Source organism: Xyrauchen texanus, chromosome 44 (genome assembly GCF_025860055.1).
Source record: "Xyrauchen texanus isolate HMW12.3.18 chromosome 44, RBS_HiC_50CHRs, whole genome shotgun sequence".
Classification (NCBI taxonomy): Eukaryota; Metazoa; Chordata; class Actinopteri; order Cypriniformes; family Catostomidae; genus Xyrauchen; species Xyrauchen texanus.
This window is the reverse complement of record NC_068319.1, coordinates 18046647-18074448: the sequence shown is the minus strand read 5'-3', so window position 1 is coordinate 18074448 and position 27802 is coordinate 18046647. Positions and strand designations below refer to the sequence as shown.

The 27802-nt window shown below is 38.3% G+C and overlaps 2 protein-coding genes across 12 annotated transcripts in view; one reads left to right on the top strand and one right to left on the bottom strand.

The window, feature by feature from the left end:
- The window catches only part of LOC127636505 (cell adhesion molecule 2-like), a 556717-nt gene that overhangs the window by 168724 nt on the left and 360191 nt on the right, over window positions 1-27802 (bottom strand). The gene's annotated exons all lie outside the window — the stretch shown is intronic.
- Window positions 5328-27573, top strand: LOC127636506 (CD209 antigen-like protein E). Of its 10 annotated transcripts, XM_052117024.1 has the most exons (6): window positions 16383-16401; window positions 17088-17327; window positions 17424-17780; window positions 17858-17985; window positions 18563-18666; window positions 18778-19858. In XM_052117024.1, exons 2-6 carry the CDS (start codon window positions 17096-17098, stop codon window positions 18899-18901), a joined length of 945 nt encoding a protein of 314 aa, XP_051972984.1. In that variant the 5' UTR covers window positions 16383-16401; window positions 17088-17095; the 3' UTR covers window positions 18902-19858. The 10 variants fall into 10 exon arrangements, with proteins under 10 accessions (XP_051972994.1, XP_051972988.1, XP_051972986.1 ...); XM_052117028.1 differs by lacking the exons at window positions 16383-16401; window positions 17088-17327; window positions 17424-17780; ... (1 more) ...; window positions 18563-18666; window positions 18778-19858 and adding exons at window positions 5399-5953; window positions 6050-6364; window positions 12029-12156; window positions 12582-12685; window positions 12797-13136; XM_052117026.1 differs by lacking the exons at window positions 16383-16401; window positions 17088-17327 and adding an exon at window positions 5400-5953.

The following is a 27802-nucleotide window of genomic DNA, read 5'->3' as shown; positions in this document are numbered from 1 at the left end:
TATTACAGGAACAATCACCCCGGAGCATCCTGGAGTTAAGTGTCTTGCTCAAGGACACAATGGTGGTGGCTGTGGGGATCGAACCAGCAACCTTCTGATTAACAGTTATGTGCTTTTGCCCACTACGCCAACACCACCGCTCCGTATTAAAAATATTGATCTGTTTCTCACTACATCTATCATATCGCTTCTGAAGACATGGAATAAATCACTGGCACATGAATTAGAATACTTTTATGCTGATTTATGTGATTATATAAATATTCAATATTTTAGCACCGATTCACTTTCATTGTATGGACCAAAAGAGCTGAAATATATTTCTAAAAATCTAAATTTGTGTTCTGCAGAAGAAAGAAAGTCATACACATCTGGGATGACATGAGGGTGAGTAAATGATGAGAGAATTTTCATTTTTGGTGAATTATTCCTTTTAAGCATGATGTAGCGTGAGCTGCTCACTTATTCAAAAAGAAATGATGCAGTCTACTGCTTCTGCTGCAAATTGTTCTCTAGGAAGTCCACAAAACTGGTAACAGAGGGACAACAAGATTGGGTAAATATAGGTGTGCTACTGTTACAATTAAAACTGTAGAAGGGTAAAATCATGCCAGACAGACATTGGTATGTTGTAAGCAACACAGCTACAACTAATAAAATTGATAAGGGGTGTGTTAGAATTATAGTGTGCGAATAATCAAGCATTGACAATATTCAATCATATTGGCGGCACCGAGGGGCCCCCAAATCAAATTCTGCTTAGGGCCCCATAAAGGCTTGGGCCGGCCCTGTATATATATATATATAGCTTTCTCTCTTAATACCAGGATAGCTTAAAGAGTCAATTTGTCTTGTTACATTTAGTATTTATTTTAAAAGTTAATAGATAATGCAAGTTTCTATATTAAATCTTTGACTTGCATATAGAATTGAATGAATGGTGTATGACTACTACTGCGAGTCTTTCTGACAGAACTACCACTACTCAACAAGCTTCTCAGAGGAGATTAATAAATAAGGAGGTATTTACACATGGCCTCATAAATGTGTCTTCGCCAAATGGATATAAATCCAATCTTCAATTCCTTGAGTGTCTATATGATGTTCAAATGTTAGTTGATAAGGACTTTCTCCCTACCACTGACATTGTAAAGTCTTTGTTCTCTTACGAGAGGTTCTCTCATATTGCGTAAGCTAGCTTACGCTACGGGAAAGATTCATCTTTTCTGAGATATTGAAGCCAAAAAAATTATCCTTAATTTTGTATCCATTGTCAACGCAGTGCGGCAGCTGCAGACCTTGAGCGGGCTAGCTAGCGAGCTCATTGGTTGCTCTGCGGCAACTGCTGAAGCCTATAGACAAGCTTGGGCGAACTCGCATCCAATGAGAGGCGTCCGCGCGCTCACTGCATCAAAGCCCGCCAAAAAGGGCGTGACCAGAGTGCATATAAGCGTAGTTCGTAGGCTGGAACCCTGATTTTCATCTCTTCAGCGAAGCTCTTCGCATCACTGAACCGAAGCCGCGTCGCCGTTCGAGGGGCATCAAGCAAGCGTGGACAGCGCTCGAAGAAGCCGGCCGTCTTCGCCACCTTCAGCCGTCCTGCGACCCACGCCATCCGGCGACGTATCCTTTTAAAAGCAAGCTAGTTCTTAAAGAACTTCACAAAAGAGTACGAGTGTCTTTTTAAGATGCCTCGCTCCACTTGTGCCTCATGCTGCGCTCCTCTCAGCACCGGAGACCGCCACATCATCTGGCGCCTCTGCCTGGGACTGGGGCATGCAGAGCTCGCCCTCGCCGGCGGATGCGATCTCTGCGAGGAGCTGCCGATGTCGACCCTGCGGGCTCGACTCGAAGTGCTCAGGACCGAAGCCGCCGCGCCTTCCGTTCAGCAGCGCAGAAAAAGCGCCGCTCTCAAAGGCTGCCGGAAACAGTGGTAGAAGCGATTGCCTCGCCGGAGCCCATCCCTCGAGCATCGCCTTCACCCTCCCGCCCACCCGGACGCCAGCAGTTGCCGCCGAGCGGCTGCTCTGCTGCCATCTCGGACGAAGAAGCGGAGGATAAGGGCTGTTCCATCATGGCTTCGGACAGCGAGGAGTGGTCAGGCTCACACGCCTCCTCCTCGGCCCAGGAATCCAGCAGGACCCGCGCCGAGTCGAGGGGAACTAACACGCCTCCTCACACAGGCCGCCGACCACCTCGGGCTCGAGTGGTCACCGCCCTTGAGCAGGCACCCAACAGACTTGACGGCTGCTTTCTACAGAGCCGCCGCCACGCAGCACCCGCTACCCGGCCACTCCCTTCCTGCCGGAACTCCACGCCGAGCTTTCCAAATCATGGAACGCCTTTCTCGCCAGGGTCCGATCCCACGCCTCCACCTCTCTTGCTTCGGTGGACGGCACCACTGAGAAGGGCTACGCTTCCCTCCCTCCGGTCGAGGATGCGGTAGCAGCACACATTTGCCCGCCCTCCGCGAGATGGCGGTCTAAACCAGTGCTCCCGTCTAAGGCCTGCAGAACAACTTCCGCCTGTGTTGGCGCGCCTATTCCGCCGCCGGCCAAGCTGCATCTGCTCTGCACTCTATGGCCGTCCTACAGATCCTCCAAGCGGACCTTCTGCGGGAGTGGGATGAGGAAAGCAGGCATCCAGAGGCGGTTGCAGACATACGGAGTGCTACGGACCTCGCCCTCCGACTACCAAAGCTGCAGCCCAAGCTATAGGGAAGTGCATGGCCGCTGACTGTGACCGAGAGACATCTGTGGCTAACGCTAGCCGACATGGGAGAAGCAGAGCGCTCTACGTTCCTCAACGCACCGCTCTCTCCATCCGGTCTCTTCGGCTCTGCGGTGAGTGGTATCATTGACCGGTTTTCAGAGGTCCAAAAAGCCACACAAGCCATGAATCTCTTTCTGCCTCGTCGCGCTAGCTCCTCTGCAGGCCGCCCACGTGAGCCTCCTGCACGAGCCTCTTCACAGCGCCCAGCTCAACAAAGCCAGACTTCTCAGCCTCGACAGGGCGGCCGCCCTCGATCACGCTCAGACATCCGCCGCAGACCGCCGCCCCCCCGTGGGCCTCGGACTAAAATTGCGCTGAAACCTGAACAACCGAAGTCCTCCTAGCTTTATTGACAAAACGACGGATCAGTCCCGCTGCGGCCGGACCACCGTCAAAGCTTCGCGCCCTGTCAGTCCCCTTCCTTCAGGCTACTACAGTGGTAGATTCAGCAGCCAACAAGCCGGTGTTAACGCCCGCTTGCCTGCGCTCAAACGCCGTTTTCACGGCGACCCAAATAAATCTGGTAAAGAGCAAGCATGCCATATGTGTAGAAAATGTGCCCACAACCCAGTGTTCACCTCTACACACAAGCATTACACATCCCGTGTCCATACCAGAGAGCAAACATGTCTTATGTGTAGAAAATGTGCCCACAATCCAGTGTTCACCCCTACACACAAGCATTACACATCCCGTGGCCCTATCACGGCACACTCACATAAAGCGGTTACGAACCGCTCGAGTGTTAGGGTTAATAAACGCACCCACGAATCCGTGCGCGCGCCCATTCTCTGGCCGCTCTATCACACGACCAGCCTTATGTGTTTTCTTGTCCCCAAGAAAGACGGCGGCCTCAATTTTACTGATGGCTGATAAAACGTCACTGTCTTTTTACAGGAAATGAAAGAGAGTGGCAGAGAACCACCAGACCACACTACAAGTGACTTTATTAACCTAACAAACCAAAGAGCTCAGATACATACAGCAGCTACAGTGTGTTTGGGGCTGCAGGGTGTTCTTCTGCTGACTGCAGTCATAGTGCTGTGTGTCCAACTCAATAAAAACATTCAGCACTGTCGCTTCAAGAGCAAAAACTTAACAAGTAATTTTGAACAGTGAAATCGCTCACAGAAACTTTAACTTATCCTCTTTTTTCTGTGCTCACTTGTGCAAATTAACCTGCCATTCTCAATTTCAAAACACCTATAATTAAATTGGGACTTTTCACACTGCGCTTACCCCTGGGTTATCGTCTTTATACCACCCACTTTTAACTCTGGGTTAAAGCAATGTTTCACACTGAAAAATTATTTTCATTATTAAACTGTTTGTGTAATTATAATCCATATACAAACATTTACTCATATTCATATATTCATTTTTAGACATTCATTGAACTTATGTCTAACATTTTGCCATGCGAAAGCACATTTGACCACGACTTTAGCTATCTTTAAAAGTTAACTGAGAAGAGCTTGCTTTCTGCCATGGCCACGGAATTCTTTGCTTCATGCTGTTTTAGTTTTAGAATATCTCTGGAATATCTCTTAATTCACTTTAACATGATGTTTGTGCATAAATGTATGTCGGTAGTGTGTGTACACAACCACCCTACAATGTTAAAAGTCCACCCATTCCTCTTTCTCATATTTCTATTAATTAAAAACAGTGTGTCAAAATGAATGGTGACGGACTCCACCCTATTATCATAGATCCTCCACTGAGTGATCTAAACACAGTCTGCCATTTTTTCTGCGATGGAGCAGATACAGTGAGAAGAATAATGGATCAGCTTTGTAAGTGTCATAAGTGTTCTGTTGTTGGCTGTAAAAGTGAACATAAGAGTCTTCATGTACTCCCGGCATCAGAGCCACTGAAGACGCAATAGACAAGTTTTGTTTTTGAAGGAAATGTGCCCCAAAACATACAAAAATTTGTGTATGTTTGTTCAAATCATTTTACACCGGACTGATTTGTGAATAAGTATCAATAAAAAAATATTCTCAAGCATGGATCAGTAGCAACTGTTCATGTTCCAGCTAGAGTTACCATTGTCTCTAATTGTATTCACTGAGACCAGAGCTATGTCTTTATTTTTTAGCTTACTGTCTGTATAATTCATAACCACACTTTTATTATGAACAATACAGTAAGGTGATTGCCTTTTTGAAAACGATGTACCTATTCTGTGAACATAAGAGAGTTGTAAAAGTGGAATTTTACTTGCAAAGGCCAGCACATCTGCACAATATATCAGTACCACGATTGATGTTGATTGCCAGACTGACTCGCCACAGCTGTGTAGTGTCAATTAAACATTCAGAAATTTTCTGGTTCTTTCTAACTCTTGTGACTTCTACCGGAGTCTCTACTTCATCAGTGTCTGACTCTGGTTCAAACATATATGGCTGTCAGTCAATTGGTTCTGATTTGTTGTTGATGCAGTGTATGTAGTATGCTGTAGTGACCGTCATTGGCAAGCCTCTTCGTTTTATATAAATGTTTTTTGGCACTTTTTTTCCGCTTATTTTGTCGCTCGTGAAAAATCCGCCTGAAGTAATGTGAGGTAGAGAGCAGACATTTATTTATTTTTTTGATGCTGCTGATGAGCTGTAAAGACAAAAGATCTCTTCCTGAAAGGGGGGCGGGGAGCAGCAGCTCATTTGCATTTAAAGAGACACACACACGAAAACCACGTGATGTTGATTCCACCCAAAAAGAGACATTTACAACATACATTTACAACAAAACTTCATAGACACATTCTGGGGACACCTGAGACTTATATTACATCTTGTAAAAAGGGGCATAACAGGTCTCCTTTAAATTACTTCTGCTTTTGGGGATGTCCAAGTTCTGCATGTCATGTCTTATAAGGGGTGATAAAAATATCTCTGATCTCATAGGAAATTAGATGAGAAACCTCAGACCAGCCACACCATTTACCAGCTACTTTATTAAAACCTCACAAACCAAAGAGCTCAGATACATACAGCGGAGATGTCTCAGATACATACAGCAGAGAGTGTTTATGACACTATAGACATTGATTTGGCAGAGGAGATGAAGAGACAAGATGGTCAGCAGATGACTATTTATGCCAATGCAGACAACAAAAGCCGTCATAATGTCAGGACAGAGACAGAGGACACAAAGAGACACAAAACACCTCAACGTACAGGTACTGAGACTCATTAAATTATAATAATAAACACACTCATACACACATTTTCAGCTGTATAATGATTAAGAAATATTTATCTTCATGTTTTCCCAGGAAGTGAGTGTGTGAGGAACAGAAACTTCAGAACAGCTACAGTGTGTTTGGGGCTGCTGTGTGTTCTTCTGCTGACCGCAGTCATAGTGCTGTGTGTCCAACTCTTTAGAAAGACAGACCAGTTTAACTCCAACAATAAAAACATATTTGAAGAGAGAGACCAGTTACTCACCAATAACAACAACCTCATTACAGAGAGAGACCAGCTTCTTACCAAGAATACCAAACTCACAGAAGAGAGAGACGAGCTACTCAACAACAATAAAAACTTAAATCAGGAGAAGAATGAACTGCAGAAGACTCTTCGTGAAATGGGTAATCTATATAATATCAATAATCAATTCATTTGGTTATGAATAATGGCTAATAGCTGAACTGGTTGTGTTTGCAGCTGGATGGATTTACTATCAACTAAACTAACTTAATTTAAATAACACCTTATTTTATTGAGCTAGTTATAATATTCTGACTATATCTATGAGTAGACCACTTACTGAGCTGGGACAGTGGTTCTAGTAAAAAAAATGATCAGTTTATCTGTTTATCATACATCATTAGAACAGGAGAAAAACTCAAATCGCCCAAAATTCAAAAGAGGTCCATACTTCATTCTACATTGTTCTTGCCTATGAATGTTGAGCCTGCCATGTAATAAAATAAAATGACCATAATCACAATGGATGGCTCCTTATTACTTTGGTTAAGTCAATGTAGCTAGACTTTCTAAAAAAAAGAAACTATAGCATTTGTTTTGAAAAAAATAAATAAATAAAAAATAATTACATCAAAGATTTTTAATATTAAACTAATTTCTAAATAGATTCCCCTTAATAGGTTTAATATGGAGCTGAATGTAACCCGTACACACACACACAAGATGAGACAGTCACAATGTCAATCAAAACTGCTTTTAATGGTAAGAGCAGGCAAAGGTACAGTGGGGAAAATCCAGAAGGAGAGTCGTCGAGGGAAGCGTAGGGTCAAAAGCCGGGGAAACAAAGTACTGAAAAGGGGCAAATCCGGAAGAGAGTGGTGAACGATAGCGGGAGGTCGAAGCCGGGAAAACAGTTAACAATTAGGGCGATGAACTACACGAGACTAGCGGGAACAAAAACAGGGGAACGAGAGAGCTGGCAAGCTAAGGGGTACTCAAACAGTAGGGAGGTCAAAACTAGACGAGACTAGCAGGGGGCAAAACTAGATGAGACTAGCGGGGGCAAAGACACGGGAATCTAAATACAATAACCAACAACCGTGAGACGAAAGGGTAGTGATATATATAGGGGCGAGTGCAGGTGTAAACAATGACAGGTGATGAGACGATTGCAGGTGAAACTAATGTGCAGGAGTGCAGATGACGCGAGTGCAGTGGTCATAATGTTCTGGGGGATTGGAAGCGCGTGAGAAACTCGAGGAAGGGAGATTGCCTACGAGCGTGTGAGCGAGTGGGAGCAAAGTGGGCGTGAGGGCTCGAGCGAGCGAAAAGAGCGTGAAAAGCTTGAGGGGGCGGAGCGAGGGAGTGAGGTCGAGGGAGTGCGCGTGTGTGTAGCTTTTGCTGAACAATAAAAAATGTATATATTGTTAATAAATCATAAATATTTAATCAGATTTGTACCTCCCACAGATCAAAATGAATGTATAAATAATGGAATCAGTTCCTACTTAATTCTCTCTATGTGGAAAACCTGGAAGGAGAGCAGACAAGACTGTTTGAAGAGAGGAGCAGATCTGCTGATCATAGACAACACAGAGGAAAAAGTGCGTGTGTGCGTGCATGTGTGTGTGCAAGTTTGATTTCACAAAATTGCTGTTTTATGGTTTTGTTTGTGTTGTAAATAATAATTTTATATTTTATCTTTTCAGATTTATATTAACAAGATTACCAGTGGAAACGTAGTCTGGATTGGTCTGACTGACAGCGAGAAAGAGGGCACATGGAAATGGGTCAATGGAAGGAAACTGACCTTTTCATAAGAAAAAAGTTATCTTCACAGCTAGTTATCAAATCACACACAAAAAAGACAAATATTTTAATGCTAATGTGTTGCTTTAGGTCCTGGTCCAATGGAGAACCCAACAGCATGGTTGGTGATGAGGACTGTACTGTGTTAAGATTATCAGGATGGGCTGATTATCCGTGCCATTTTACTTTTGTTGGTGTTTGTGAGAAGAAAATTTAAATTGGGACTTTTCACACTGCGCTTACCCCTGGGTTATCGTCTTTATACCACCCACTTTTAACTCTGGGTTAAAGCAATGTTTCACACTGAAAAAATATTTTCATTATTAAACTGTTTGTGTAATCATAATCCATATACAATCATTTACTCATATTCATATATTCATTTTTAGACATTCATTGAACTTATGTCTAATATTTTGCCATGCGAAAGCACATTTGACCACGACTTTAGCTATCTTTAAAAGTTAACTGAGAAGAGCTTGCTTTCTGCCATGGACACTGAGAATTCTTTGCTTCATGCTGTTTTAGTTTGAGAATATCTCTGGAATATCTCTTACTCTTCATCTGGCTGTTAGATTTGTTTTATCCCTGAAAGCTCATATAATGAATAATCTGTTTTTGGTGTGAATAGTTGCACTAGATATCAATAGCACATGCCACCCAGTGCAGCTATTTGCACTCCAATAATCTGGAAGAAACACAGAAATTGAAGACAAACTGCACTCCCCAGTGTCGCTGCAGTGTCGTGGGGTGTATCGATGGTGAATTTGTGAATAAAGGACAATTTACAGTATAATAAGCCTAATTTGCATAGATAGAAGTAGTGTTTGTCCAGATGTTTTGTTGTATGTTGCTAAGAGTAATATGATTTGAAATAATTGTCACAAAGTCTTGTTTTGATCAATCATAGGCTTAAGTCATGCCTTTAGTTCCTTTGAAATCACTGAAACATTCAGTGTAAAATAAAAAATAAAAAAGAAAGAAATGCAACAATGTAGTAAATGTTATATCTGAGAAAGTCCCTTATATGTATAAATACACTAAACTTCATCTGAACTCATAATAATGTTATATAAAAAAATCATTCAAATTAATATGTCTCCTACATGCCACATTCTTATAAACACATATTCCAAAGTGACCAGTGTTGCCGGTAACGCATTAAAATTAACGCTTGTTACGTAATCAGATTACTTTTCGAGTAACAGGTAAAGTAACACAAACTTTTTTTATTCTAGACCATAATATCCAAGTTACTTTTTAAAATAAGAAACGCATTGCTTTTGTACACCTCTACTGTCCCTGTATTGGAGTGAAAGTGTGCAAACTTTGGGAAGGGGGCGTAGTGCATGATAGTCATTGTAGTTCAAGAGAGTGGGAGGCTTGCTTATCAGCGATGTACAATGAAGTTGAAGTGTGTGTGTGCATGATGGGTATTGTAGTTCTAGAGAGTTTGAGCCATGCTTATCAGTGACTGGCAGAGCACAACAAGTCTTCTTTTATCCCACCCTGAGATTTATGTTTTAAAAACTGCTAAACATTCTGGTAAAGGAATGTAAATCTGTACGCTTTGGTGGAATCCAGTTGTACTCATCATTTGCAGTGGTGGATTTGTTGTGCGCTGGAGCTTACGTGAGGAGCCATCATAAACTTTGCCATTTTCATGACAATGAACTTTTTGTAAAAAATTCTTGTAAGTGATACTTTGATTCTTGCAACTGAAAAAATAGCAAAATTATTTTTTCGTTATTGACATTTTCATCAGTCTGCTTGTCCGGGAGGGCAAGTAAAATTCTCTTTAATAAAGAGATTAGTTAGGGATGTGGGCTTAAACAGTATGTCTTCGGGAGCTTGATACACCATACAACACTTACAGAGTCCACTTACTGTCCTTGGGTTAGAAGGGGCTCACCCAAAATAATTTCCTGGGCCCTATGAATTTTAATGACGACCCTGCATGCATTAGGCTTTAAGTGGACCTATTATGCAAAATTCACTTTAACATGATGTTTGTGCATAAATGTGTGTCGGCAGTGTGTGTATTAATCAAAAACAGTGTGTCAAAATGAATGGTGACGGACTCCACCCTATTACCATAGATCCTCCCCTGAGTGATCTAAACACAGTCTTCCATTTTTTCTGCGATGGAGCAGATACAGTGAGAAGAATAATGGATCAGCTTTGTAAGTGTCATAAGTGTTCTGTTGTTTGCTGTAAAAGTGAACATAAGAGTCTTCGTGTACTCCCGGCATCAGAGCCACTGAAGACGCAGTGGACAAGTTTTGTTTTTGAAGGAAATGTGCCCCAAAACATACTAAAATTTGTGTATGTTTGTTCAAATCATTTTACACCGGACTGATTTGTGAATAAGTGTCAATAAAAAAATATTCTCAAGCATGGATCAGTAGCAACTGTTCATGTTCCAGCTAGAGTTACCATTGTCTCTAATTGTATTCACTGAGACCAGAGCTATGTCTTTATTTTTTAGCTTACTGTCTGTATAATTCATAACCACACTTTTATTATGAACAATACAGTAAGGTGATTGCCTTTTTGAAAATGATGTACCTATTCTGTGAACATAAGAGAGTTGTAAAAGTGGAATTTTACTTGCAAAGGCCAGCACATCTGCACAATATATCAGTACCACGATTGATGTTGATTGCCAGACTGACTCGCCACAGCTGTGTAGTGTCAATTAAACATTCAGAAATGTTCTGGTTCTTTCTAACTCTTGTGACTTCTACCGGAGTCTCTACTTCATCAGTGTCTGACTCTGGTTCAAACATATATGGCTGTCAGTCAATTGGTTCTGATTTGTTGTTGCTGCAGTGTATGTAGTATGCTGTAGTGACCGTCATTGGCAAGACTCTTCGTTTTATATAAATGTTTTTTGGCACTTTTTTTTCCCGCTTATTTTGTCGCTCGTGAAAAATCCGCCTCAAGTAATGTGAAGTAGAGAGCAGACATTTATTTATTTTTTTGATGCTGTTGATGAGCTGTAAAGACAAAAGCCCTCTTCCTGAAAGGGGGGCGGGGAGCAGCAGCTCATTTGCATTTAAAGAGACACACACACGAAAACCATGTGACGTTGATTCCACCCAAAAAGAGACATTTACAACATACATTTACAACAAAACTTCATAGACACATTCTGGGGACACCTGAGACTTATATTACATCTTGTAAAAAGGGGCATAACAGGTCTCCTTTAAATTACTTCTGCTTTTGGGGATGTCCAAGTTCTGCATGTCATGTCTTATAAGGGGTGATAAAAATATCTCTGATCTCATAGGAAATTAGATGAGAAACCTCAGACCAGCCACACCATTTACCAGCTACTTTATTAAAACCTCACAAACCAAAGAGCTCAGATACATACAACGGAGATGTCTCAGATACAAACAGCAGAGAGTGTTTATGACACTATAGACATTGATTTGGCAGAGGAGATGAAGAGACAAGATGGTCAGGAGATGACTATTTATGCCAATGCAGACAACATAAGCCATCATCATGTCAGGACAGAGACAGAGGACACAAAGAGACACCAAACACCTCAACGTACAGGTACTGAGACTCATTAAATTATAATAATAAACACACTCATACACACATTTTCAGCTGTATAATGATTAAGAAATATTTAACTTCATGTTTTCCCAGGAAGTGAGTGTGTGAGGAACAGAAACTTCAGAACAGCTACAGTGTGTTTGGGGCTGCTGTGTGTTCTTCTGCTGACCGCAGTCATAGTGCTGTGTGTCCAACTCTTTAGAAAGACAGACCAGTTTAACACCAACAATAAAAACATATTTGAAGAGAGAAACCAGCTTCTTACCAGGAATACCAAACTCACAGAAGAGAGAGACGAGCTACTCAACAACAATAAAAACTTAAATCAGGAGAAGAATGAACTGCAGAAGACTCTTCGTGAAATGGGTAATCTAAACATTATCGATAATCAATTCAGTTTGGTTATGAATAATGGCTAATAGCTGAACTGGTTGTGTTTGCAGATGGATGGATTTACTATCAATCGAGTTTTTACTACATTTCCTCTGAGAAGAAGAGCTGGAGTGAAAGCAGAAGATACTGTACAGAGAGAGGAGCAGATCTGGTGATCATTAACAACATAGAGGAACAAGTGAGTGTGTGTCTGTGTGTGTGTGTCGTTTTTTTGTGTGTGTGTTTGTGGGGGTGGGGTGTTTGTGTGTATTTGTGTGTATGTTTATGTGTGTGTGGGGGGTTGTTTGTGTGCATGTGTGTTTGTTTGTTTGTGTGTGGGGGGTCTGTTTGTGTGTATGTTTTTTAGATTAAAAAATGGTAATTACAAAAGTATTATGATATAAATGTGGTTTAAGGGGACATTTCTATTGTCCTCATAATTGAAATTGCTTTAAAAAACATACTAACTAAAGTTTTTGTGAGGGTTAGGTTTAGGGGATATAATCTATAGTTTGTACAGTATAAAAATTGTTATGTCTATGGAGAGTCCTCATAATGACAGCTGCACCAACATGTGTGTGTGTGTTTTGCTGAGAGGAATGTGTTGTTGTTTCCTCTTCTCAGAATTTTCTTAAGAAACATTCTGGTGAAGAAATCTGGATTGGTCTGACTGACAGTGAGAATGAAGGCACGTGGAAATGGGTGAATGGCAAAACACTGAACTCTGGGTGAGAAACCACTATATTAATGTAATAATTATGTAATGAAGGATTCTTACATTCAGCATCATATCACACAAAAAGCAGCGATGAAGATCTAATGCTGATCTCTTGTTTCAGGTTCTGGATGGCTGGACAGCCCAATGGTCAAAGAACAGAGAACTGTGCTTTAATTATATCGTCAGAGTGGCATGATTATCCATGTAATGATGCCTTTAAATGGATTTGTGAGAAGAACATTTAGAAATGTCATGACATCAAATACATGTTTATTTTGTAAACTGTGAATATCCAGAATTGATTGTCATTCATGAGGACCAGGCATTATGATAAGTGATTCAAGACAATCGAAAGTACAACATGGAACCACAACTGTAAAAAAGCAAATGCTATTTAACTATACATAAAAACTTCTGTTTTAAATTGAATAATACGTTCATTAAAGTTTTCATTAAATACACTCAATATGTCCTGTGTTTGAATGTTTGCATCTAATGTTGTCAATGAACTTGACAATGGAGGAAGAACTGAAGAAGTTGTGATCATAATGTAGTTAAGCAGGCTGGGATTTTTATGCAGGGCTGTTGAATTCTTACATTTTATAATGTCTGGATTTTGATCATTCGCAATGATGAGAAGCACAAAGATCATTCCCTCATTAAAGATGTTAGTTGGCTATTATTTTGATTGAAAAATATTTTTTTATTGGAATTAAATCATAGATCATTCTATGATCTACTGTGTCTGGAAAATAAACATACCTCGACTACCTCCAAAATTAATTAGGGTCAGACAATCAAAAAATATTATTTCTGAACACTTTATCCAAGACATGACTAACATTAACTGGGATAGATTTCAGTTAATCCCATTTGTTGAAGATGCATGGAACTATTTTTATTCAGAAGTTACCAAAATTATTGATAAACACGCACCTTGGAAAATAATGAAAGTTAAGGGAAGACATCTACCTTGGATAAATGGTGATTTAATAAATCAAGTTATCGACAGTTTAGACTCAGATAGCAGTGCAGGTCCAGATGGGTTGGAAATGAAGTTCCTGAAAATGGCCTCACATGTCCTGGCTTATCATTTGTCTGATTTATTTAATCTATCATTGACAACATGTACTACCCCATTAACGTACTAGAGTTACTCCATTGTATAAAAACGGTGATCAACATGACATTAATAATTATAGACCAATTTCAATAATTAATAGCGTGGTGAAAATAATTGAAAAAATAATTTTCTTTCAATTATCAAAATATTTTAATGATTCCAATATTATATCACCTTTTCAGTCCGGCTTCCGACCAAATTTCTCTACAACAAGTGCTCTTCTAAAAATTACTAACGATATTACATCTTCTTTTGATTCTAATAATTTAACTGGTGCCTTATTTATTGATTTAACCAAAGCTTTTGATTTAGTAGACCATTATCTTCTTCTAGATAAACTGTATGATATTGGCCTTTCAAGATCTTCTTTACTTTGGTTTAATTCATACTTACACTATAGACAACAATGCGTTTTGTATTAGGGAAGTTGTTCGGATTTTAAAACTATTGATAGAGGAGTACCTCAGGGCTCATCTCTCGGACCGCTATTGTTTTCTATTTTTATAAATAACCTTCCACAAGTTTGTTCTAATTGTCAAATTCAGTTATATGCGGATGATACTGTTATTTACTTTTCTAGCTCTGATATTTCTTATATTCAGCGATCAATTCAGTCTGACTTTGACGTAGTTCAAAATTGGTTTACTTATAACAAACTTTTGCTAAATTAAAAGAAGTCTTATTATATGTTGTTTAATACAAAACAAATCTCACCACAAACTGACTACTTAATTAATTTTACAGACGGAACTCCAGTGTTAAAAGTTGATGAGTTTAAATATTTAGGTCTTCTGCTTGATTCTCAATTGTCATTTAGATCACATATTGACTTAGTTATTAAGAAAATATCATATCGAACTAGAATACTTTATTTCTCTATTAATTGTTTTACCCGTCAGGTTAGAAAAATAATTATTACTCAGTTAATACTTCCAATCCTTGACTATGCTGATATAATTTACCAAAACACCTCCGTTACAAATCTTCGTCCTCTTAATGTTGTTTATAATAATCTTTGTAGATTTGTACTGAGGTGTCCATACAAAACGCACCATTGCAAAATGTTTGAACTATTAAATTGGCTATCTTTAAAGTCAAGAAGGCATTTTCACTGGTTTCAGTTTATTTTTAAATGTTATTACTTAAATTATCCTTTGTATTTAAAACAATATCTAATTCCATTTCGCTCTTCACATAATTTAAGGCACACCGATCAATTATATTTTTATGGTCCTAAAATTAATAAAGAAGTACGTCGGGCATTCAAATTTAAAGCTCCTTCAGATTGGAATAATTTACCAAGTGTACTTAGATCCATTACCTTGTTTAATTTCTTTAGGCCATTACTACATGATCATTTGCAGAATATATGCTCTTGCTTTTGAGTACACCCATCTCCAATTATCATGTGAACTTCATTATTTTCTATGGTACTGAACCTGCATGCTATGTTATGTGTGATAATTGTATACTTAATGTATCAATGTACTTAGAGGGCTTGCATGTGAGGAGATAGTTATGGAGAGCTAAATGTTGGTATGAATGTGAAGTATTATGTGATATATAATGTAACCCGTTGTCTGTATTCATGTTTGTTCCTAGGACCCCCTCGAAAACGAGATGGTACATCTCAAGGGCCTATCCTTCAAATAATTTTCAAATTTAAATATTTTAAAGAAATTAATTTCAAAGCTGGTTGATTTGTTTTTAGGCATATAAACACGTGTGTAAGTTATGATAATACTCCAAACTTCAAAGTCAAAACTTATTAACTAGTGAGGAGTGAATGAATGAATTTAGATCAATAATAACAGCCAGCTAAAAACTTACTAAGTGCACCTTTAAGTATTCTTGCTTACATTATACAGGTTAGTTTCTATAGCAGAATAAGAATATGAACTTTCTAATAAGTGATACAGGCCTAAGCTATCAAAAATATAGCTGTTATTTATCCGTTATTGACGTTTAAATCGGTCTGCTTGCACGTAAAATACTCTTTCACTTGCCCCTTCAAAAATCTATTTGTCCCAGACAAGCAGACAAGCGTTAATGTTGAGCCCGATTAAATATTGTATTCAACATTCTCAGATAAAATGTTTTTCTGCTGCAGTATAGCTAAAAAAAATGTATGTTGTTTTAAAGGAGTTTTAGATATTATTTTAGGAAACAAGCCAAAAAAGACTAATCAAAATCACATTTTGTTTTAGAGTATAATGGGCCAAGTCTAAACTCTCACCTTTACGTTCACTTCGATCCAACTTCAACACAAAAACAAAAAAATAATGATCTTTTTAATAGACATGATAAAATACACACAGTGAATATGACAAATATGATTCACTATGTTATAATATAGCAGCAGCAAACACGCGCAAGTGACAAGCATCACCGTGCCAGAGTGTGCATCAGCCGGTAGAAGATTCAATCTCTTCCCCAGTCACTTCACACAACTCATAGACGCGGCACTGACCACACAGAGAAATGACTGTTTCAGAGTTTATTTTCATTATCTGCTTCCTTATTATTTGAACTTTAATAAAGGATGCTTTAAAAATATAATGCCATCGTGTTTCATTGCCCTAATTTGAGACGTAGAGCATCATGTAAGTATTCCTCTACAGTTGGCTCTAAAATATTAAATATTTTTTACATCCTCAAACTAAATTGTATAATTTCACTATCAGTTCTATTTGATGATATTTTTTGATTCCATAGAAACTGAATCATCTCTGTCTTATATCACCGCGTCCTGAACTTGTACATGCTCAAATAGTTACAGTAATCTTACGCCATAACATAAAAACTTTATTTTTGAAGTAGTTACAACTTCTCAATCAGGGAAATAGCCATTGCTAAGTTTACCTGTATTTTCAAAGGGGCAGGGTTCATACATGGCCTCTAAAATAAAAAAATTATGTAAATTATTTTTGAAAAGGCTGTATGCGTGAAAGTGACTTATACAGCAACTGATGATATCTGTGTGGCCTCAAATGAAAAGGACCTGTTAAAATAGGAGGTTGAAAAAAAGCTATTTTGAATAAAGAGATTAGTTAGGGATGTGGGCTTAAACAGTATGTCTTCGGGAGCTTGATACACCATACAAAACTTACAGAGTCCACTTACTGTCCTTGGGTTAGAGAGGGCTCACCCCAAATAATTTCCTGGGCCCGATGAATTTTAGTGACGACCCTGCATGCATTAGGCTTAAATAACTTCTGCTTTTTGGGGATGTGCAAGTTCTGTATGTCCTGTCGTCAAAAGGGTGACAGATATATCTCTGCCCTCACAGGAAACTAGATGAGAATCATCACACCAGCCACACCATATACAGGCTACTTCACAAACCAAAGAGCTCAGATACATACAGCAGAGAGTGTTTATGACAATATAGACATTGATTTGGCAGAGGAGATGAAGAGACAAGATAGTCAGGAGATGAATATATATGCCAATGCAGACAACATAAGCCATCATCATGTCAGGACAGAGACAGAGGACACAAAGAGACACCAAACACCTCAATGTACAGGTACTGAGACTCATTAAATTATAATAATAAACACACTCATACACACATTTTCAGCTGTATAATGATTAAGAAATATTTATCTTCATGTTTTCCCAGGAAGTGAGTGTGTGAGGAACAGAAACTTCAGAACAGCTACAGTGTGTTTGGGGCTGCTGTGTGTTCTTCTGCTGACCGCAGTCATAGTGCTGTGTGTCCAACTCTTTAGAAAGACAGACCAGTTTAACACCAACAATAAAAACATATTTGAAGAGAGAGACCAGCATCTTACCTGGAATTCCAATCTCACAGAAGAGAGAGACGAGCTACTCACCAATAACAACAACCTCATTACAGAGAGAGACCAGCTTCTTACCAGGAATACCAAACTCACAGAAGAGAGAGACGAGCTACTCAACAACAATAAAAACTTAAATCAGGAGAAGAATGAACTGCAGAAGACTCTTCGTGAACTGGGTAATCTAAACATTATCGATAATCAATTCAGTTTGGTTATGAATAATGGCTAATAGCTGAACTGGTTGTGTTTGCAGATGGATGGATTTACTATCAATCGAGTTTTTACTACATTTCCTCTGAGAAGAAGAGCTGGAGTAAAAGCAGAAGATACTGTACAGAGAGAGGAGCAGATCTGGTGATCATTAACAACATAGAGGAACAAGTGAGTGTGTGTCTGTGTGTGTGTGTCGTTTTTTTGTGTGTGGGTTTTTGTGTGTGTGTGTTTGTGGGGGTGGGGTGTTTGTGTGTGAGTGTGTGTATTTGTGTGTGTGTTTATGTGCGGGGGGGTTGTTTGTGTGCATGTGTGTTTGTTTGTTTGTGTTTGTGTGTGGGGGGGCAGTAGTTTGTGTGTGTGTGTGTGTGTGTGTGTGTGTGTGTGTGTGTGTGTGTGTGTTTGTGGGCAGGTTTAAATGGTTTGCAAGGACTTTTTTAGGTTACAAAAAGTATTTGATATAAATGTGGTTTAAGGGGACATTTCTATCGTCCTCATAATTGAAATTGCTTTAAAAAACATACTATCTAATGTTTTTTTGAAATTGTAAAAACAGTTTTTGTGAGGGTTAGGTTTAGGGGATATAATCTATAGTTTGTACAGTATAAAAATTGTTATGTCTATGGAGAGTCCTCATAATGACAGCTGCACCAACATGTGTGTGTGTGTTTTGCTGAGAGGAGGAAGGGTCACTTGGCATTTGTAAATAAGTTTATGATATAAATGTGTTGTTGTTTCCTCTTCTCAGAATTTTCTTAAGAAACATTCTGGTGAAGAAATCTGGATTGGTCTGACTGACAGTGAGAATGAAGGCACGTGGAAATGGGTGAATGGCAAAACACTGAACTCTGGGTGAGAAACCACTATATTAATGTAATAATTATGTAATGAAGGATTCTTACATTCAGCATCATATCACACAAAAAGCAGCGATGAAGATCTAATGCTGATCTCTTGTTTCAGGTTCTGGATGGCTGGACAGCCCAATGGTCAAAGAACAGAGAACTGTGCTTTAATTATATCGTCAGAGTGGCATGATTATCCATGTAATGATGCCTTTAAATGGATTTGTGAGAAGAACATTTAGAAATGTCATGACATCAAATACATGTTTATTTTGTAAACTGTGAATATCCAGAATTGATTGTCATTCATGAGGACCAGGCATTATGATAAGTGATTCAAGACAATCGAAAGTACAACATGGAACCACAACTGTAACAAGGCAAAAAAAAAAAAAAAATATATATACTGTATGTGCAACATATCTATTAAATGCTATTTAATTATACATCAAAACTTCAGTTTTAAATTGAATAATACGTTTATTAAAGTACTGGCGACCTGTCCAGGGTGTCCCCCGCCTTTCGCCCAATGTTAGCTGGGATAGGCTCCAGCCCCCGCGACCCTGTACACAGGATAAGCGGTTGACGATGGATGGATGGATGGTTTATTAAAGTTTTCGATAAATACACTCAATATTTTTTTTTTCATTATTCTGTCCTGTGTTTGAATGTTTGCATCTGATGAATCAGGATGAGATGGATTAAAATGCAGAAATATATTTAATAACAAACTTCCAAAAACACAGAGGGCAAATCCAGAGAAGCGTCGTAACACAGAATACAGGTCAAAAGCCAGGAGATCAGGTGAATAAACAAACAGGCGGAACAGGGCAGGGAAAAACAAACATGAGAAAGAATGGACAGATAAACTACAAGAGTTTAAACTATAAACTAAAGGTGAACTGGCAAGGTAAGAGTCCAAAAAACAGCGCAGGTGAAACTAATACTCAGGGGATTGAGAGCGAGTGTGGGAACTGGAAGACGTGGGGTGGATTGTGGAACTGGATTCCATGACAGCATCTAATGTTGTCAATGAACTTGACTATGGAGGAAGAACTGAAGAAGTTGTGATCATACTGTAGTTATGTAGGCTGAGATTTTTATGCAGGGCTGTTGAATTTTTTTATTTTATAATGTCTGGATTTTGATCATTCGCAATGATGAGAAGCAAAAAGATCATTCCCTCATTAAAGATGTTAAGCAGAGTTTTGTTGGCTATTATTTTGATTTAAAAAAATTTTTTTATTGGCATTAAATATTTTAAAGTAATTAATTTCAAAGCCGGTTGATTTGTTTTAGGCATATAAACACGTGTGTAAGTCTGGTTTATGATAATATTCCAAACTTCAAAGTCAAAACTTCTTAACTAGTGAGGAGTGAATGAATTAATTTAGATCAATAATAACGGCCAGCTAAAAACTTACTGAGTGCACCTTTAAGTATTCTTGCTTACATTATACTGAGGGCATTTTTAAATGGATGGAAAAAAATTGAATATACATTTCATGAAAATTCCACTATGGTTGTGGAAATTGAAGTAATCCATCTTAATTTGCTTAAGTAATCTTCAAATGTTTTTTCTCCTCATTTTTTTCTCCACAAATTGGAATGCCGAATTCCCAATGCACTCTAAGTCCTAGTGGTGGCGTAGTGACTCGCCTCAATCTGGGAGGTGTAGGACGAATCTCAGTTGCCTCCGTGTCTGAGACCGTCAATCCGTACATCTTATTACGTGGCTTGTTGAGCGGGTTACTGCAGAGTCATAGCGTGTATGGAGGCTTCATGCTATTCTCCGCCGCATCCACGCACAACTCACCACACGCCCAACTGAGAGCAAACCACATTATAGCGACCACAAGGAGGTTAACCCAACATGACTCTACCATCCCTAGCAACCAGGTCAATTTGATTGCTTAGGAGACCTGTCTGCAGCATTATCCAATCTACAGCATTATTGGGTATATAAATCAACAGCAACACTTTACGAAAAACTAAACAAAACAATCCTAAATACATAGTGACACCTCCGTGACAGACTGCCCTGGCCAAAAACATCAGTAAACAGTATGTATAGAGTAAAATTTAAATAAATAAATAAACTACTAACACCTAAAAACATTTTAATATCTAAGACAATTTTATTTTGTAAAACTATAGTTCTCACAAAAATATTATTATGTTATACAACTGGAATACATAATAATAGGAACATTGCTCAGTGCAGGTGATTTGAAACACAGTAATTGCCCCACTATAATTGCCTCAAAATTTACTGTTGAAGGCAGTGTATAAGCTGCACAATTGCTGCTAAAGTAGCTGATAGAAGCGGCACTTAAAAAGGGGGGGGGGGGGTGCATTTAGAGGAGCAATATCTCGGAGCGAGTTTATTGGGCAGACAGTCAAACAGCATACTAAAGCACAGCACACTCACTAATCGATTAGTTGGTTGTTGGACATCTAGTCGACCATCCTGACCCATCACTAACAGAAACAACATTTAGAAATAGTTCTGAGATCTTCACAGGAATGTATACGGATAAGAAGTTCAATCGTGTGTATTGTGCCTAAACTACTAGAAAAAAATAACTACATGAGTGAAGAAAACTGAAAAAAAGTATTAATGAATAAAAACAGTTACTGAACAGACACAGGTTAAAGTAGAAAATTCTAATGAATTTAAAAATGATTTTTAGTCAAAAGATTCACTATATGTCAGGATTATTCTAGTTGCCTTTAGAACAAATGACCACATGAGGAAGGAAAAAAGAAGAAATTATTTATCAGCTTGCAAAACATGTTGTACTGGCAGACAAGATAAGCCATACTGTTAACCTCAAAGGCTATATCAAAAATCTGAATAATTCAGACCACTTCAGTCCACCTGAACAGACACACAAGCAACTAACAAGAGCATTTATACCATGGACTCTACAAGACCAAAGATTTCCAGGGGTATTTCTTATAATGATGATATTGCTGAGATAAACAGTATATGGAGAGGAGATGTATGTCTATGATGATCCAGACACTATAAGCAGTCAGGACGGAGACAGAGAACACCAAACACCTCAACGTGCAGGTACTGAAACTCATTTAATTATAATAATTATTAACACACTCATACACATATTTTTCAGCTGTATAATGATTAAGAAATATTTACCTTCATGTTTTCCCAGGAAGTGAGTGTGTGAGGAACAGAAACTTCAGAACAGCTACAGTGTGTTTGGGGCTGCTGTGTGTTCTTCTGCTGACCGCAGTCATAGTGCTGTGTGTCCAACTCTTTAGAAAGACAGACCAGTTTAACACCAAGAATAAAAACATATTTGAAGAGCGAGACCAGTTACAAACTAGGTATACAAACTCACAGACGTGAGAGACGAGGTACTAACCAAAACCGTAGCCCTAGAAAATGAGAAAGACTATTTAATAATTCAAAACATTAACTTGGCAAATGAGAGGGATGAACTAATAAACCAGGACCACAGCTCTGCAAAACGAGAGAGACAACTTAATAATTAAAAAACTAAATCTGGCAAATAAGAGGGATGGACTATTAACCAAGATCGCAGCCCAACAAAACGAGAGACAACTTATAATTAAAAACCTAAATCTGGCAAACGAGAGGAATGAAATATTAACAAGAAGAACAACCCGATTAAACAAAGTGAACAGTGCAGTCGAGAGAAAAATACAATATATACACTGTGGCAGAGCGGAGGGCGGGGCCTGATCATGATTCCGAACACCCGGCCCCTATTTGTGCTGATTAGCCCAAGACGGATAAGGGCCGACAGGAGACGGCAGTGCAACAGAGAGAGAGAGAGAGAGAGAGAGAGAGAGAGAGAGAGAGAGATTTACGGGCAGCTGTTCAAAACCTGTGTGTGTTTATCTTTTTGGTTCAGTTTTATATTAAACTATTATTTATATTATCAAGCCGGTTCTCGCCTCCTCATTTCCCTTTAACCCCTTTACATAAAATGTTTTATGTTAATCTTGAATTACATTCCAACAGAACTAAAAACACTAGACGAATATTTACATTTACACATTTACATGTATTCATTTAGCAGACACTTTTATCCAGAGCGCCTTACAAATGAGTACAAAAGAAGCGATTCATCCTAAGGAGGCAGTAATAAGAGAAGTGCTGTAATACAAAGTTGCAAACTGCTTAGGAAGGCACAAGTAGATAGGAAAGTTAGAGATAGTGGAGAACAATTCGTTTCGAATGTTTATTATTTAATTTTTTGTAGAAAAGAAGGGTTTTGTTTGTTTCATTGCGTGAACCATGAATAGTTTTGTATTAGAAGGATTGCATCAATAGATCCAGCTTTAGATGTATCTTGAAGGTGGCTAGAGAATCCGATGCTCGGTTGGGGTTTGGAAGGTCATTCCACCAGCAAGAAATAGCTAAAGTGAAAGTGCCTCTGTGAGATGGTGCCATGATGCACCACTCACCCACTGATCCTAAGCTTCTGCAAGGCACATAGACTTTAAGTAGTGAGTGAAGATCAATGCCTTGATTTTTATGCGAGCAACCATTGGCAACCAGTGCAGATTGATGAAAAGAGGTGTGAAGTGCGCTTTCTTGGGCTTGTTGAAGACCAACCGTATAGCTGTGATCTGGATTAGTTGCAGAGGTTTGACAGTACATGCAGTCAAACAATAATTCAATTGAACAAATATTCATTACAAAAATATAGACAACACATTTTAGGTAAAACGTGTTACATTTATATTGTGTAGTTGAATGTGGATGTGAATAAAGAGCTAACTACTGAACTGGTAATGTTAACAGATTATGGATGGTAGGTCAAAATAAGTTAAGTAATTGTGTCTACTTTAAAAAATATACATATATTTTCTCTTAAACTTTTTTATTTTTATTCATACTTTTAATCGCAATTATTCACATAGTGATTAATCACAGATTTTGAAAGTACTGCTATTTGACCTTATATATACACTCACTAAGCACTTTTTGGTCCTAATAAAGTTCTAAACATGATCTTCTGCTGTTGTAGCCCATCCGTCTCAAGATTCGATATTTTGTGCTTTCTGAGATGCTATTCTGCTCACTAAAATTGTACAAATTGAGTGATTATCTGAGTTACTGTAGCAATTCTGTCAGCTCAAACCAGTCTGGCCATTCTCCATTGACAGCTTTCATCAACAAGGCGTTTCCGTCCGCAGAACTGCCGCTCACTGAATGTTTTTTTTGGCACTATTCTGAGTATAAATTAGAAACAGTTGTGCATGAATATCTTAGGAGATCAGTAGTTACAGAAATACTCAAACCAGCCCGTATAGCACCACAAATCATGCCATAGTCGAAATCACTGAGATCACACTTTTAACCCATTCTGATATTTTATGCATTTCACTGCTGCCAACGATTGGCTAATTAGATAATCGCATAAATGAGTAGGTGTACAGGTGTTGCAAAATAAAGTGCTCAGTGTGTGTAATTATTTAAAGTCAAAATGCATTTATTTCCATCTTAGGAAATAATAAAAAAAAAACAATATGTAAGAATATAATACTTTATTAAAATTTTACAAACAAAGCCTTCCACAGTGTAAAGATAGGAATGAACTTGTAATGAGGAGGAGAGCAAGGCTGGACTGTGAGGGTGCAAGGCTGGTGCGAAGTCAACTAATCAGTGGGAGAGAGAGATACAGGGGAGTCGGAGATGCCAGTTCGAGAGTGAGAGAGACACATGTGGCCGCTGTGTCTCTCTCACTCTCTCTCTCTCTCTCTCTCTCTCTCTCTCTCTCTCTCTCTCTCTCTCTGTTTTAAGTTTATTTCTATAATTGAAAGTTTGTTGACTACTCAGTCCTTTCCTGCCTCTTCCTTGCCCATCCTTTACCCGTTACAGTACTAAATTAGCACTGATGCACGTAACATTAAACATTTCCCAAAGTCTAAGTGGGAGTTTGACTAATTGAAAGAACTAGTCTCCCCATAGTTCCTTCTCAATTGGAAGGCAGCAGCCTAGTTAGGATGTGTCCTTCTTACACAAGTCCTTCTGAGACTTTAGGCTAGGCTTCTCCTCAGCATTCAACATTAGAATGGAACGGTCTAGTAAATGTGCATGGCAAACCATATGCTTAGAACCATGTGATATTTTATTTTGTTTATAAAACCCATTTACTTCAGAAAACAAGAATTGTGTCATTAATCTCTAAATTATTTTTGCAATATTTCTTTATTCACAAAGATATAGTCACTCAAAAAGCCTTTATATACTACAATTTTCAACACCGAGCTTAGAATGTATGTTGAAACCTTTTAGAATATGAAAATGTGAAACCCTAGACAAATTCATGGAATTGTCTCATTTATTTCTTTTTTTTGTGCTTTGTATCATCAAATGTTTTGTATTGCCTAAACTACTTGCCCTTTCTTATTTTTTTTACATTGTCTCATTGCTGTAAATGCAAATAAAAACCTGAAGAGAGAAAAAAAAGTAAGTGTGCATGGCTGCGTCATAAAGGTTTCATTATCTGTGGCCTTGTTTTCCGTCATTTAAAAAAAAATATCTGGTACATGTGCAATGGATTGTGGGTGACTGAATGCCATAAAGATGCATCCTCCAAAATATGGCAAATGAAGGCTGTGAAACAAGGCTACCTTCCAAGGGTACTTGACAGCCTTCGACGGTGCTTGACAGCCGAGATATCCAGACTAGCGAATCACGGTCTGCAGCTTCACACATGCAATGCAGTTATAATCACAGACTTGCAAAACTCTATAAGCAGTTTTAAACTCCTGATATCAGATTTCACACATTGAACATATAAGGTTTTGTTATTTTAACTGGTTTCAGAATCAGAATCATGCAGAACTATAATGCTGTATGATTCATGAAGCAGTTATTTAAAAAAAAAAAAAAAAGAATCCTGTATCCTGTTATAAAACAGTAACAAATTATAATAGCAGAATTGCTAACAGCAGGCATTTTAAAATAGAGTAACTGCCCCAGTATAATTGCATTATAAAAACATTTTTATGTGTAAGTTTAATAATTCTAAATAATTAGTCAAATAATTTACATTCAAATTAAAGTTGCCTTCAAAACAAATGACTACTTCTTCTTCTACTTTTGGCTTTCAAACCATTCATGATCCGCATATTTGCCATGGCAAAGGTTTTACGCCAGAAGCCCTTTCTGATGCAATGCCAAGTGACTGGGGGCAATTAAGAGTCTCCAATTCACTTAACCTTCATGTTTATGAACTTGTGGGGGAAATCGGATCACCCGGAAGAAACCCTTGCAAACAAGGAAAGAACATGCAAACTCCACACAGAAAATGACTACATGAGGAAGTAAAAAAAAAAAGAAAGTATTTATCAGCTTGCAAAACATGTTGTACTGTTAACCTCAGAGGCTATAGGCAGCACATCAAAAATCAGAATAATTCAGACCAGTTCAGTCCACCTGAACAGACACACAAGCAACTAACAAGAGCATTTATACCATGGACTCTACAAGACCAAAGATGACCAGGGGTATTTCTTATAATGATGATATTGCTGAGAATACATCTCATCTCCACAGAGAATATGGAGATGAGATGTATGTCTATAATAATGCAGACATTATAAGCCGTCATCATGTCAGGACAGAGACAGAGGACACAAAAAGACACAAAACACCTCAACGTACAGGTACTGAGACTCAATTAATTATTGTAATAAACACACTCGTGCACACATTTTCAGCTGTATAATGGTTAAGAAATATTTATCTTCATGTTTTCCCAGGAAGTGAGTGTGTGAGGAACAGAAACTTCAGAACAGCTACAGTGTGTTTGGGGCTGCTGTGTGTTCTTCTCCTGACCGCAGTCATAGTGCTGTGTGTCCAACTCTTTAGAAAGACAGACCAGTTTAACAAAGAGAGAGACCAGATACAAAACAAGACCACAGTCCTACAAAACGAGACAAATGAACTATTAATCAAGAATAACAACCTGATTAAACAAAGTGAACAGTGCAGTCGAGATAATACTGGAATATATAAACTTCTTAATGGTAATCTTGAATTACAGTCCTAAAGAAATAAAAACACTAGACAAAGATTCAATATGAAAATATAGAGAATATAGAGTATACATTGGCGGTAAGTCGCTTTGGGTAAAAGTGTCTGCTAAATGTATAAATGTAAATGTAGGTACAAACTGTTATAAAAATACAGTATATTATGTAGTTTATTATGTAGTTGAGTGTTGATTGGGAAAAAAAAAATAGCTGACAGCTGAACTTGTTGTGTTTGCAGATGGATGGATATGCTATAAATTCAGTTTTTACTACATTTCATCTGAGATAAAGAGCTGGAATGAGAGCAGAAATAACTGTAAAGAGAGAGGAGCAGATCTGGTGATCATTAACAACAGAGAGGAACAAGTGTGTGAAAACAAAGAGAGACAGAGAACATTTGTAAATGTCTGTGTGTATACAGTATCTCTTTAGCAAAGAACATATTAAACTATAAATTTTTTATGGTTCATTATTTTAGGACTTTGTTAGAAAGATTACCAACGATAATATCTGGATTGGACTGACTGACAGTGAGAAAGAGGGCACATGGATATGGGTCGATGGCAGCACACTGACCTCTGGGTAAGAAAGCACTGAATTAACAGATTTTTATCCAATAAATGATTCTCACAATCAGTATCATATCACACAGAAAGCAGCACTGAAGATCTAATGCTGATCTGTTGTTTCAGGTTCTGGATGGTTGGACAGCCCAATAGTTATGCAGGTGAAGAGGACTGTGCTTTGTCCATGTCATCAGGGTGGAATGATTATCCATGTGGTACTGCTTTTAAATGGGTGTGTGAGAAAAGCATTGTACAAAAACCAATGTTTGTAGTGTGACAAAATATTTGTGTCTTTAAACGATATACTTACGATATATAGATGGTTGTTTCACTTAACACTTCTGTTTCATTTTCTGTTGTATTAACAATTGTTTTTTTCTATACATATTCATTGTAATACATCATTATTAAAACATTAAAACAGTTCAGTTTTTGCTTTCATGTTTTCATGTGTGTGTGTATTTGTGTGTGTGTGTGTGTGCGTGTTTTTGTGATTTACGAGGACAATTTTGTAAGTTACAAACTGGTAATTAC